This window comes from Colobus angolensis, unplaced genomic scaffold (genome assembly GCF_000951035.1).
Source record: "Colobus angolensis palliatus isolate OR3802 unplaced genomic scaffold, Cang.pa_1.0 Scaffold522, whole genome shotgun sequence".
In the NCBI taxonomy this organism is placed as follows: Eukaryota; Metazoa; Chordata; class Mammalia; order Primates; family Cercopithecidae; genus Colobus; species Colobus angolensis.
Genome location: NW_012118733.1, coordinates 1,129,205 through 1,144,636, shown reverse-complemented (window position 1 = coordinate 1,144,636; position 15,432 = coordinate 1,129,205). Strand labels below are relative to the sequence as shown.

The 15,432-nt window shown below is 38.6% G+C and overlaps 1 protein-coding gene across 1 annotated transcript in view; it reads right to left on the bottom strand.

The window, feature by feature from the left end:
- Nucleotides 1–6,522: 6,522 nt before the first annotated feature.
- AGBL1 (ATP/GTP binding protein-like 1) overlaps nucleotides 6,523–15,432 on the bottom strand; it is a 165,332-nt gene continuing 156,422 nt past the window's right edge. The window contains exon 16 of the mRNA XM_011960766.1: nucleotides 6,523–6,684. Coding sequence (XP_011816156.1) covers nucleotides 6,523–6,684 — 162 coding nt within the window. The remainder of the gene's footprint in view (nucleotides 6,685–15,432) is intronic.

Sequence of the window (15,432 nt, the reverse complement as noted above, 5' to 3'; positions counted from 1 at the left end):
AGATTATGGTGAGTCACTATTTATGTGCAGGCAGATCAACAACAGTGAGAAAAATGAAGAAAAACAAATTTAAGATGGTTTTGATGTGTTTTATATATTTTATTTTTCATGTATTCTCAAGAAAGAGTCAAACTGTTATTCAAATAGTTTTTGGATTGCCAACTGAGCTTTCTTTGAAAGCAAAGCTGTGTCAATACAAGACCACCAGGCACGTGGAGTTTATACAGGTGGCCATGGTGGGTAAAAGTCCCCCTTTGATTTCACCATGAAGATACAGCCTCTCTTCTCTGTGCTTCCGCTGAACTTAGTTTCACCCCTGTTCTGTTAAAACTTTCTGTATTATAATGACTTGTTTAACATCACACACACACACACACACACACACACGCACACTCTGTAGATTATGAGTACCTCAGTGACAAAGACTAAATAATACTTATCTATGTATTCCTAATGTCTTCAGCCCTAGCTGCCTGAAAACATGGAAATCCCAAGGTAAGAAAAGGCAAGAAAAGGGCACAGTTCAGTTTCTCTAACTCCTTTTATTAAAGATTTCCATGGAGAGAAGTCATTATGCTTTTGTATCTAATTTTTTTTAACTGTACTATTTGTCAAAAGCATCACTTTCCAGAAAAAAAAAAAAAAAAAAGATTGCCAAGAGACAAGAGGCTAAGGTCTAGAACTACCTCTGCCACCAACTAGACAGGTTACCTAGATAGTTCAGCTCAAGTCCCTCAGCCCAATCTCTCACCAGCAATTGAGACATCAGGACTCGATAGTCTTTATGGATTGTTAAGCTCTAAAATTCAGTAATCCCATAGTGAGTGATACTTGTCCCCACATGCTTCTTGGAGGTACAAAAACAGAAATGTCCAGAGTTGAGAGTTTTGTAGTTCACCTGAGTTTCTGTTTTCCTGGGACCAACCACTGTTGTCACTTCCAGCTCTCCCCAGTGGAAAGCTCTGTTCTTCACACCTGATCAGGAGGCTCAGAAAGACAAAGACCAGAGAGAGTGGAAAATGATTTGCAAAGAAGCCAAAAGGGGAATTCTGTAACTGTGTATTTTTCCACTCCTTTCTAATTTAAAACCACTTAGAAGTGACAACGCCCAACCTGAGGCAGGTGCCACGTGGTAGCTCATTACACCCTCGGGACCCCATGTAAATCTTTTTTCTGAGAACAGCTATTGTCTTCCAAGGAAAAGCTTTTAGCATAATGGCAGGCTGAATAGAACATTGCTTTTGTAAGAATATTTTTAAGAAAAAGAAAAAGAAAGGTATTCTTTAACAACTACAAAAGCAGCCTCTCTCTTTCCCCCACCTCAGGCCCCCTGGAAAGAGCAGTGTGTGAGCCATAGGAGACTATGGCAGGGGAGTGAGATTATCTCACCTCCAGACACATATAAAGGTTACGCTCTGCTCTTTTAGGTTATAATAAATGCAGGGTGGCGGTGTCTCCGATTGCAAAAAATAGCATATCCACCCCCTCCTAGCCACCTTTGTTGTTTCTTGACTTCTCACCAGTGAATCAGTCTGTGACTATTCATTTAGAGAATGAGAGTTTCTAATAGGAGAATGACATTTTACCTCAGAAAATTCCCACAAATTCGTTCCTTCTCTCAGATCATTCGTGAGTACAGTCAAGACAATACTGTTATAGGTTCTGAATGTAGAGATGTCCAATTTGGCAATAAAGTTTCTAAGAAAAATGAAGCATCTATCAGAGATGTAGCTCTCCAAACTAAAATGGGACTCGACTTTCTCTGGGCTAAAATGGTCATTTAGAATGTGAGGTTGTGAGAGAAATGTGGAGAAAATGGAGACGTTGACAAAGTGATAGCAGCCTTCACCAAGCAGTGTGTTCTGGTTGTATGCATTTCTGGGTAATAGTCCAGTAAGACCAAAGCCTAAAGAGGGGAATCTGGGAATATGTTTGACGGATGCCATCTGCCAAATGGAGGTAAGACAACAAGTATAGGAAGGCCAAGAGCTCATTAGTAAGAGGAACTTCCACACAAAGGCAACTCGATCTGTGTGAGAAGCAGCAGAAAGCAGGCATGGTTTTTGGGAAATGGCTGAGTCTGGGAAAATTCTTTCTAGGATTAGATAAATAATGACCCCCCAAGACTCTTTATTCTGAATTGCTCTCTAGTTCTACTTAAATTCAGCATCTTCTCTCAGTTCAAATTCAAGAAAGGAGATACCACACCACCCACCCACACATCCCATTCCGGAAGAGTATACAAACTAAAGATAAAAAACTTCTCAAATCTACCTGGAAGTTGCGTATTCAAAGGGTATGCTAATCAAAGTACCTATTCACATATAATGTGTTAAAGGATTTAAGTAGGTTAAGTGGAATTATGCCAGACCACCATTAACCAATGGAGACTGGGCTCAGAAGGCACTGGAAAGAATTTCCTGGACTGATGGTATCTACCAAGCCTATCCCCAAACTGCTTATGGGATATCTTCTGCTCCAACCTGTTGGAGCCCCTGTTCCATTTTATTGGATTCTGTGTGTTCCTCCTCACTCCCATTCTGCTGTGCAAAATCCAAATGCCCTACCTGGGTTCCTTTAACATCCCAAATCCTACTAGTTAGGAAGGGCCTGGACTTTATAACTGCCCAATGCCTATTCATCACTGAGAGTCCCTGATGCTAGACTGAGGTGTAGATCCTTTTGTAAAAGGTTCCCTGCTATCATCAGTTTCTTCTTAAGCTCCCCCTTCCACAATGACTTCAGTGACAATCTCCCAGAGAACTTCCCTGTTCACTGTCCCACTGAAAAGGGCAGAGAGTGATTTTGCTCTTGAAGACCTGCCAGCAGTTTGGCTCTGAGGGCTCAAATATCAAGGTGTAAAGTAGTAAGTCTTCTTTATTGGGAGAATTTCAAGAAGGGACTGTCCTCAATTCTCCAAATAGTGATAAAGTACACAGCTGGCAAATCTGGTGATGACTCAAATGAAAATATATTATCAAGAAGGTAAGGCTAAATGTTTCCAGGAATATAACTTTTTAAAAAGAAAATGCTTTTGAAAAATAAATCAAACCAATACTTTTGGAAGACTCTCTGGAGCTCAGACACTGGGAGGAACTAAAAGTAATCAATAAGTTGTCCTCAATAATATTCAGGTCCAGGACTTTAGACCAGATCATCAAAGCAACCAGCCTTGAGAGGAAAGTTCCCCCAGGGTTTCATAGCCATGGTCTTATTTCCTGGGATTATAAAGTAAGACTCAAGTAATAATCCCACACAATGGAGAGAAAACCTTTCTTTCCACTCATACCTCCTTATGAGGGGTTAGTGGCAGTTACTGAACCAGAAACTAGCTAAATTGCAACTAAATACAATCCCACACTGAAGCTACCCTAGTCCCTGAGAGGCAGGAAGCAGGTAAAACAATTTAATGTCACCAGAAGGGAGGCCTGGAGGCAGGAGAATCTTGAGCTGCAGGCTCATTTGCTGTTTTCTCCTTCTAAATCAGTACATCACATTTTGTAGTTCAAAGGAAATTAAGTAGTTCCATTTCTGATTTACAGGCATGGTTAGTTGCACTTTGAAGGGTAGGTAGTATTTATACTGGGCTGGGTTTTTTTTTTTATTTTTCTTTTGGAAACACAGCAATGGCATGTGTTTATATATTCATATATATATAAGAATATATTAATATATATAGTCACTGTAGTTACTATATATAGACTATATAGACTATATAGTATCTATATACAGTAACTATATATATTAGATATATAGTTATATATTTACATATATGATATAACTAATATTATATATATAATATATATAAAGTAACTGTATATAACTATATATATATACACACACACACACACCTACCTTGTACACTTTTTTATTATGTAGCCCTGCTGAAACTGTGCCCCAGCACTGTGGCTCAGGTCATGCAGTCTCAGCTCTGTGCTGGGATCTGACGGGTCTGAAGAAAGGCCTTCAGGCAGAAAGAGTGTTCTTTCTCCCTTCCTGCCACAGTATCTGAAGCATCCACCATGAAAACGCTTCCATTGGGTTAGGAAAGGAAAATAAAATTCGTTGTGAGCAAGAAGAGAGTAATACACTTATGTGTGGTCAATTTAGCATAAATGCTTTAACAACTCAGCTAGTGTCTAATAATTTGAGGACAGAATGAGGAAGAGAGGAAGTTATGGCTCCAAGAGTAAAGCCAAAATGTTGATGCTGAACACGTGTACAACGAAGGAGTCCGCACATTTGTTGTGTGTGTGGACTCTGGAATCAGAATAACAATGTTGGAAATCTGTCACCTCTACCGATCATAGTGTTTAACCTTTCTGAGCTCTGCTTACTCCATCTGTAAAATAAGGGGTCCAGAAATTAATCCCCATGATGAAAGATACCAATCAGCTACATAATCCATACAAATAATATTTTCAGTGAGCGGGAAAAATAGGATAAAACTTAAAACTCTTCTTACATAATGTGGAAAGAGAGAAGAGTAGTATCAGAAAGGCACCAGCCTTTGCCACTTTCTACCTTTATGACCTTAGATCACATCCAGGACCAGCTATGCAATTTGCAGGGCCCAGCGAAAAATGGAAAGGTAGGGCCCCTTGTTCAAAACTTCATAAAGAATTTTATAAAGATAGTGACAGAAAAGCATTAAGCAGAGTTCATGGCCCTTCTAAGCAGGAGACCTCTGCAAAGGTATAAGTGACACACCTATGAAGATGGCCCTAACTAGCCCTTTCCTCTAGGTCAAAACCTGGTTTCCTCAGGATCTAGCTCAATGATTGTCATTTGCAAGTGACAGAAAGAAAATGCATAGCATTTATCTGATACTTCTTGAGATTAACATCGGATATGTTAGCACGTGTTTAAAAGAAAAAAAACCTGTTATGATCATAAGAGTGTACACTTACTATAACCCATCTTACAGAGCAAGCAGAAACCAGCCTCTTTTGACTCGTATAAGGGTGTACTAAGAGATATTTTCTCTCTTTCTCTCTCTTTTTTCAACAGAACTATTTGTTGGAGTGCCAGATTATTTAAGGGCTTTTGCATGTTTCAAGTCCTCTTCTTAAAGTAAGAATACTCTCCATATTTATAACAGCAACAAAAACACCAATGTCAGCACAAAATACAAAAACGGAGGCACTTCTATGTCATAATGATACATCAGAGTTCTGCTCACCTCTTTTGCAGAAAAAGAAGCTCAGACTTACACACATCCACTTTCTTAAGTAAACAATGGTTCAATGAAAGTTACCCTGTGAGGACTGCTGTCTCCAGCTCCCAAGCACTGCTCATCGGCCGAGGCAGGGACCCTATGACTGTTATGGAAATTGCTCTTAAATGCATAAACTACAGAAAATAACTTTTGGAAAATGCCTTATTATTCATTAAAGCATTTTAGGGTCTCATTAATCCAGATGGGTTAATCGGTTGTTGATTTGCCAGGTGGTTGAGTATCCATTGTCAGATGCTGATGGGGTGTGAGAAAATATAATTCTGATCCACCAAAGAGTCACCTGAATGAGGCTAGCAATTCATCAGGGAAGGCTGTATCTTCACCAGGAAGGCTATATCTTCATCAGGGAAGGCTGTATCTTCACCAGGAAGGCTGTATCTTCACCAGGAAAGGCTGTATCTTCATCAGGGAAGGCTGTATCTTCACCAGGGAAGGCTGTATCTTCATCAGGGAAGGCTGTATCTTCTGGGGATAAATTAAGCTGGGTGCCCAGTCTCTTCTTTAATCTCCAAAACTTCTTTGTATCACAAAACATTCTTCATTCTTTGGGTTTTTTTTTTTTTTTTTTGGCCTACCTAAGTTCTGAAACGATGTTAGAAGTCATTTTCAAAAGCTAGTTGGTAACAGGTCAGTCACACATATGCACTTAGCACAGGAGCCCAACATTTAAAGACATGCATGTGCGTGTGTGGGTGTACATGTCTGTGTCTACCTGTGTCTATATGTTTGTGTATGTGTCCGTATGTTTATATTTGTGTGTGTCTGCGTGTGTGTGCATGAGTTTGGCTTCGACTTTGTTTCAAAGTTCTTAGCTAGAGCCTGTCCACATCTTCAGATACAAATACCTGCAGATACAAATGGTATTCAGGTCATCAAGGGGATTCTTTAGCCAGGGCTTAAAAACTCAACTTTCTTTCTTTCCAAACTTTGACTGAATGAGAGTCACATAACAGCAGTGAGCACAGTGAGAAAAGTCCCTGGATTAGAAGTTGGAAAATATGATTCAGAGTCCTGGTTCTATTTTAAGAGAGGAAGTGACCATCATTAGCAAACTGTCATTTCATCTCCCTGACAGTTTGAATTCATTTCATTTTCTCTCCCTTTAACAACAGAGCAACATTAATGTTTAACCTATGTGTCACACCAATAAAAGTTGGGGTTGTATTTCTACAAAGACAGACAATCTCCAACCCTTTATGGAGATTTTGATCTAAAAGAGACAGAATGCTTCCAAGACTATAAAGGACACCCTTAGTCACATCTTCAATGAAGAGGATCCCATTTTACTCACGGAACTGCTCTAGATGCTCATCACTGTTGGACTCAGGCATGGCTGTGATGGTCACCAAGGGACACGGATTCCCTCCCAGCGTCTGGCAGAGAACATCTTGCCGGAAGTAGACCTCTTTGAGGTTGACACTCTTTTCCAGGATGTCAAGATGAGTCTGGAGCAGAAATAAAGCAGGCATGTGTATTATCAACATTTTTTTTATAACAACAGTAATAGAAAACAATAATGGCTTACATACAGTTTAGAAGTATTGTTGTTAATCTAATCTGTCCTTTATGTATTGGGCCTTGAGTAATTAAAGGGGGGCTACTTCTACTGTCTAGGAGAAGCTCAGTGAGACTGAGCAGGAAGCATCCTTCCTGCATATTTTGGCATAATAGAAGATCTGTTTTCAAGTTGCACTGAAAGCAAGAGGGAGGCGGGCAGGGGCATAAAGCCCTCTTCCTATCACTGTGGCATACAAGGAAATGATAGAAAATGGAAACTCGGAAGGGTCAGGGAGTGGGTGGAGGAGGATCATGAGAAATGTGTTAATGGGTACAATGTTTGTTATTTGGGTGATGGATACCCTGAAAGTGCTGGCTTGACCAACTTTGCTCAATCTATGCATGTAACAAAACTTCACATGTAACCATAAATTTGTACAAATAAAAAAATAGCAATCAAGGTAAAAATAAAAGAGATGTATCTAAGCATGCTTTCTCTAAAATAAAAAAAAAAAATGTGGTTATCATGAAAATAGAACACACCTAGAACACTGGGGAGAATGAGACAGAAAACTTCAACAGCACATAGTATCACAGGGCCAAGTAAAAGGGAGAATTGTGAGCACATTGAAAAAATAATAGACGTGATTAATCCAGGTGGACTGCTAAGCTAAAAGAACAAGTAACAAATAGCAACAAATTTTCCTACCATACTTCCCCATTTCAATACTCATTTAAAAAACAAATGCAAAAATTGAATAGCCATTGAAATTAGGACACCTGGTTAACAATCTTTTTTTTTTTTTTTTTTTTTGAGACAGAGTCTCACTGTATTGCCCAGGCTGGAGTACAGTGGTGTGATCTCGGATCATTGCAACCTCCACCTCCCGGGCTCAAGCGATTCTCCTGCCTCAGCTCCCAAGTAGCTGGGATTACAGGCACCCACTACCACACCCAGTTAATTTTTGTATTTTTAGTAGGGGGGGGGGTTTGCCGTATTGACCAGGCTGGTCTCAAACTCCTGACCTCAGGTGATCTGCTCCGCTTGACCTCCCAAAGTGCTGGGATTACAGGCATGAGCCACCACGTCCAGCCCCTGGTTAACAATCTTTAAGAATTCTGAAGAAATTCTCCCTAATCAAAACAGGGGCACCAGTCATAAAGAGGCTAAGAGATTTTCCCCCACCCGCACTGCATCCCCCGACAGTGGAGACTTCAGTAACTAGAGGGAAACACTGCCCCTCTGCAGCACAAGAATACCACTGACCAAAAATTATCCTCCCAGCTTAAAATTTAGAAAGATTTTTCCACAATCAAGTAGGTATTAAGAGGTTCAAGGAGAAACCACTCACCCTGTTTCTTGACAAATAACTAGCCTGCTAGGTAAATGAAACAAAAAAAACATGAATTTTTTAATAAAATGAATATGTAAAAATATTGACAAATATGTAAAATACATGGAAAGGGAAGTAGTGTCTTCAAAAGGTAGAGGAAGTATTTACATGTGGAAAGAATTTACTACAGATGGTAAGAATAGTGGCCCCCAAAGATGTTCATGTTCTCACCTTCAGAACCTTTGGTAGGATACCTTACATGGTGAAAGGGACTTTGCAGACATGCTTAAGATTAAGGGTCCACTTGAAATGGGGAGGTCATCCTGCACTATCCAGTTAGGGCCAATCTAATCACAACATGATTAAAAACAGAGACCCTTTCCTGGCTGCAGAGAACCATTGCTGGCCCCTAAGACCTCAGTCTTCCCTTGCTGGCTTTGAAGACGGAGAAAGGCATCATCAGCCAAGGAATGCAAGTGGCCTCTAGAATCTGGAAAAGGACAGGAAACGCATTCTCCCCACAGATCCTCCAGAAGAAACACAACCCCAAAACCCTGGTCTTTGCCCAGTGAGATTCGTGTCAAACTTCTAACCTAAAAAGCTGTACAATTTTTTTTTTTTTAAAAAAGGACCTGTTCCTGTTGAAGCTACTACATTTTTAATAATTTGTTACTGAAGCAACAGACAACTAATATACAAGGGAACAAGAATGTCCTAAAGTAAGTACAAATCCCGACATCTGAATAGGAGTAGACTAAAACCTATTTGTACTCTTCTGAAATAGTTGAATTGCAAGGAAAAAGAAAAAGAGACAAGAAAAGAAAAGATTACCAGATAATTCTGCGGCCTTTCACTAGCCTCAGGGACACCTGAAAATTTAACCTTGAGTCATATTCTCCTTAAAACTGAGAACCAAAATCATTTACCCACACATAGCTTACCGTCTACATTAACATGACTTTATTATTCCCCAACCTTAATCAGCATAACTTTACTGCTCTGGGAAGACAGAAATTACAAATAAATATATTTTTCATTTCAGGAATATCCCATCAACTCTTCAATAGAAAGCATCAACCCATCTTTGAGCCAAGATTCTTTGAATCCCTCTTCTCACCTCTTTTCAAAATCCTTGCCTTACAGTGTCCACCAATCTTAAACCATTACTTCATGATCCTTACCCAATCCTAATCAATCCCCCCTACATTAAATAAATATCTGCCTTTAAGCCAGGCTTTAAGGTATCAGTAAATATCCCCACCTTGCCCTCTGCTCTTTGAGACACTAGTAAGATTCTGTCCCATTCTTTCTCCTTTAGTAAATTTGTTTCCGGCCGGGTGCGGTGGCTCAAGCCTGTAATCCCAGCACTTTGGGAGGCCGAGACGGGCAGATCATGAATGAGGTCAGGAGATCGAGACCATCCTGGCTAACACGGTGAAACCCCGTCTCTACTAAAAAATACAAAAAACTAGCCAGGCGAGGTGGCGGGCGCCTGTAGTCCCAGCTACTCGGGAGGCTGAGGCAGGAGAACGGCCTGAACCCGGGAGGCGGAGCTTGCAGTGAGCTGAGATCCGGCCACTGCACTCCAGCTCGGGAGACAGAGTGAGACTCCGTCTCAGAAAAAAAAAAAAAAAAAAAGTAAATTTGTTTCCTACTACTGCTGGAATCACCACAAATTTTGTAGGTTAAGACAACACAAATTTATTATCTTATGGTTCTGAAGGCCAGTAGTCTAAAATGGGTCCCACTGGGCAAAATTCAAGGTGTCAGCCGGGCTGCATTCCTTTTGGAAGCTCTATACAATATCTCTTCCTGTGCCTTAGCTTCTAGAGGTCACCTGCATTCCTTCACTCATGGTACCTCCCTCCACCTTCAAAGCCAAAAATTGCATCACTGACTTCTGCTTCCATTAAGTCCCATCTTTTTCTCTGGCTCTGATTCTTTTATCTCATTCTTTTACTTATAAGGACCCTTGTGATTACCCTGCACCCAATCTGATAATCAAGGATAATCTCCCCATCTCAAAGTCTCTAATCACATCTTCAAAGTACCCTTACCATGTAAAGCAACATCTTCACAGGATTGGGATATGGAATTTTGGAGGTCCATTATTCTGCCTACCATGCTAACATGAGCAATAAACCCAACTGTGTCTTAGAAACAGGTTGTTCTTGTGATGTTCCAGAGAGCCAGGACTTGACACAATACTAAGTAAAGGAATTATAAGAAGCATGTTTATACAAGATTCAAGATAAATGAGAATCCAGCAGAGGCCCATGTATCTAACCAAATCTTTGTACTTAATTGTTATGATTGTCCATCAAGGAATGAGGATCAGGTATTGATGAGATGCACCTGCATTGCAGATTGGGAAGGAGCCACATACCCCTGAGAATACAAGATGACTAACTACACATGCACAAGCACACACATACAACCTAGACAACTAGTTAAGCATGAAATCTGAAGGAAGCCCAAGGCTGATAGTATTCCTAGGCTGAGACAGTTATGTTCCACTCAACCTAATCTCTCATGACCATATAATTCCATAGTGAGAAGTTACTAGGACAAAGTAAGCTGTACCTGGGAGTCCAAAGACTCTCACCAAGCCCTTTCTATGTGTGCTGTTTTGTTGCCCTCTCTGTATTCTTTCTTATGGATAGTAAATTTAGTTATGGATAAAGCCTAACCTGTCTGTTTGATTGCCAATCTTAACTCACTGCTCATTGCTGCATAGAATGACACTTGTACCCTATACTGAAGATTATTTTTAAACATGTATGTGTCTCTGTGTGGTGTCTGTGTGTGTGTGTGTGTGTGTGTGTGTGTGTGTGAGTATAAATAAATCCATGGTACATATATATATATACAAAAAAATCATTCTTGGCTCGTATTTCTTCTGCAATACTACATGCTAGAGGAAATGAGTGCTGCTTAAAGCTTGAAAGTAGAAGGGATTATAATCTAATAAACCTATATCCAACCAAGTTTTTGCTCATCAGCAAATATAGCATACATGCTCAAACATACAGGAGCTCAGACAAAATATCACCTTATCTTTATTGAAAATAAGGACTTGGCCCAGGTGCAGTGGTTCACACCTGTAATCCCAGCACTCTGGGAGGCCGAGGCGGGTGGATTGCTTGAGCTCAGGAGTTCAAGACCAGCCTGAGTAACATGGCGAGACCCCATCTCTACTAAAAATACATAAAAATTGACGGGCATGGTGGTGCACACCTGTGGTCCCAGTTACTTGGGAGGCTGAGATGGGAGGATCACTTGAGCCTGGGACGTCAAGGCTGCAGTGAGCCTAGATCAAGTCACTGCCCTCCATCCTGGGTGACAGAGCAAGATCCTGTCTTAAAGAAAGAAAGAAAAAAAAGAAAAGAAGGACTTGAAGACACACTTCAGCTGCCCCCAAATCAAACAGAAAAGCAATATAAAAAGACTATAATAAAATCCAGTTAAACAAGCTTACATCTAAATGACTATATAAAAATATGGTCACTATATTAACATAAACATTAAAAAATCATTCTTTAGGGAGACAATACACATTATAAAATTTTGATGTCATCACCTAGCTCTAAAATGAACTTTAAAAGAGATGTACAGGGAGGAAACAGGTGAAACAAAATGTTAATGTTTTCAACTTACACAGATATAGAAATATTATTTAATTCTTGAAAATTGAAAGGTAGTACTTAGTATTGTGTCAAATGTAAACTCTCTAGAATATCACTAGAACAATGGGTCTCTAAAACAGAGTTGAGTTTATTGCTTATGTTGGTGTGGTAGGCAGAATAATGGCCCTCCAAAGATGCCCATATTCTAATCCCTCCAACCTGTGAAGATGTTATTTTACATAGCAAAGGAACTTTGAAGATGTGATTAGGAAATTTAAGATGGGGAGACTATCCGAGATCATCAGGTTGGGTGCAGGGTAATGACAAAGGTCCTTATAAGTGAAAGAAGGAGATAAGAAGTCAGAGTCAAAGAACGACATGGGATGTAATGGAAAAAGAGGTAAGAGGCATGCCATTTTTGGCTTTGAAGGTGGAGGGAGGTACCATGAGCCAAGGAATGCAGGAAATCTGGGTTTACATTCTGGTTGCGTGGATTCTGAAAAAACTGATGTAAATTTTTTATTTAACCTCACTGTGACTTAGTTTTCTCATCTTTAAAAGGCACATAAAAATATCATTACCTATCTCATGCAGTGGTTGCTATAATTTAGTCGTATAATGTATGTGAAGAGCATCTGTTATGTAGGAAACAATAAATGTTAGCTGTTATTGTTAATGGAGAAGTATAAGTTCAAATATATTATTTTTAAGCAGTAAAAAGAAAGCAATAGTAAAATTATAAACTCTGAGGGTGAAAAAAATGAAAGAAATGATGGTCCATATTGCATAAGAAAAAAGAAAGACAACAGCAGTGAAGCATGGAAAATAGCATGAAACCAAAATGACAAGTAACAGTAAAAACTATTTAAGTATCAACAGGCTAATCAGCCTTAATAATGACAAAAACTTGGATTACTTTTTAAAATCCCACAGCATGTTGTATGTAAGAGGTACTTTTAAAGAGAAAGGAAGAAAAATGATGTGTATGAGAAATGCTCTTATATTATCTCTTTATTTTGTTTGCCTCTGTTCAAACATTTTAAAGGAGAAATATTGAAACTAAAAGCATAAGCAAACATAAATTAAGGCAGGCATGGCAATAGTAATATACAACGAAGCCATATTCAAGATCAAGTGCATTAAATGGGATTTTAAAATCTTATTTTGATAAAGGGCAAAATTCACAATGAACATATAAAACTCATAAATCTTAAGAATCAAGTAATATGGGATTCGAATATATAACACCAAAAACAGCAGAAAGAGAAAAAAATTATTCTCAGAGTGGGAGATTTTAAGATAGCACCTGGGTCTTGGATAAATCAACTACATAAATATAATAATATAAGGTATTTGAACAATACTGTTTTTGTAGACATATGTCAAATTTTGTCTTTCCAGAGAAAAATTTTTTCTCAAATATTCATGGAACTGTAGCAATAATTAATCATATATAGAGCTATTAAAAACTCATTAGATTCTTCCCCCAAAAAAGCAGAAATTATACAAATCACATTTTCTGAAAATTAAATGAAATTAGACTTAAATAAAAACGGTTTTCAAAACAGCAAAAATAAAATAACCACTAGAGAATAGAAAATACCCTCTTAAAAGAAGCTTACTGGAAAAAAATTCATAGGTTACAAAAATCAATGTTAAATTATTAACTAAAGCCCTGATATAAGAAGTAGACATCTGGGTAGCCCAGGAGAGATGGCACAGAAGAAGAATGGAAATGTCTCCATCAGAATATCAGTCATGTTTCTAAGTCATCCTGGAAGAAGAAAATTCCAGCTCCTTAGTTAACAAGGCATGGATAGTGCTGGATTCAGATTATAGTCTCTGTGATCATAAACAAATTACTTTTAAGATTTTTATAAACATTTGAGTGAAAGCTGCTCTCAGTATTCTTTATTATCAAAATCCAGACTAAATGTAACTTGCCTCACAATTACTATCAAGATTCCAAGGCTCTAAAGCCAGAAAGGGAAACTTGGTTGTAGCATTTCCCAAAATATATCCCGTAGTGTGTTAGTAAGTGCTCTGGTGTGAACAAGGAGATGGAGGAGGCAGGAAATTCATAGCCAAAGTGCTTACAAAATGTTAAAGTTAAAGAAAATGAAAATATTTCCGTGGATGCAAGATTTCTCAGATTCTTTAATATTTCAATATGCATTGTGAACTGTTAGAAGAAAAACTAGCACAAGTGCTTCATAAATTTAGATGACCATTATACTTTTCTTCTCTAAACATCTCAAGAGACTGAAGTGCTACACACTATGTTTTGGGAAACACTGTCTTGCTGAATTATTTCTATGAGCTTGCACTCGCTCTCTCTCTCTCTCTCTCGCTCTCTCTCTCTCTCTTTCTTATTAAATCTGTTTGTTACATTTTATTGTGGCCACATGAGTCCTTGCCAATGGTGAAGCTTTCCCAAAAAAAGGCCAAACATAAACTCAGACACCTATAGTCAATTGATTTTTTACAGAGGTGTCAAAAACACGCAATGGAGAAAGGACAGTTTCTTCAATAAATGGTGTTGGGAAAACTAAATATCCACATGTGGAAGAATGAGAATTGATCCCTCATGTAAGAATCAACTGAACCTAAGCATAAGACCTGAAACTGTAAAGTTATGAGACAAAAACATAAGGAAAAAGCTTCATGACATTAGTTTGGGAAGTGATTTCTTAAATATGACCCCAATAGCACAGAAAAACAAAACAAAAATAGACAATAGGATTCCACCAAACTAAAAGGCTTTTGCATAGCAAAGGAAACAATTCACAGAGCAAAGAGACAACCCACAAATTGGGAGAAAATATTTGCAAATCATACATCAGATAAGGGGCTAATATCCAAAATATACAAGGAACACAAACTACACAGTAACAAGAAAACAAACAACCCTATAAAAATGGGCAAATGGCCTAAATAGGCATTTCTGAAAAGAAGATATACAAATGGACAACAGATACACACACAAAAAAATAATGTTCAACATCTCTAGTCATCAGAGACATGCAAAATAGGCCTAAATAGGCATTTCTGAAAAGAAGATATACAAATGGACAACAGATACACACACAAAAAAATAATGTTCAACATCTCTAGTCATCAGAGACATGCAAAATAAAACCACATGACATATCACTTCACACTTGTTAGACTGGTTATTATCAAAAAGATGAATGACAGCAAGTGCTGGTGAGGATCTGGAGCCCTGAACACCTTTGGTGGGAAAGTAAATCAGCACAGCTATGTTGGAAAACAGTATGAAGTTTCCTCAAAAACTTAAAAATAGAATTACCATACAATCCAGCCATCTCACTTCTGGGTATATCCAAAGGAACTTAAATCAGTACATCAAAGAGATATCTGTCTACACCCCTATGTTCAGTGCAGCATTATTCACGAGAGCCAAGATATGGGAACAACCACAGTGCCCACTAATGGAGTTACACACACACACACATATATATTATATATATACACATACACATATACATATATACATACATACACAATGGATTACCATTCAGCCTTAAAAAAACAGGAAATTCTGTCATTTGCAGCAACATGGATGAGACCGAAGGACACATGCCAAGTGAAATGATGGGTGCAGAGTGACAAATACCACATGATCTCACTTATACATGGAATATAAAAAAGTCAGACTTATAGAAGTAGAGAGTAGAATGGTGGTGACCAGAGCCTGGAGGAGTGGAAACAAAGG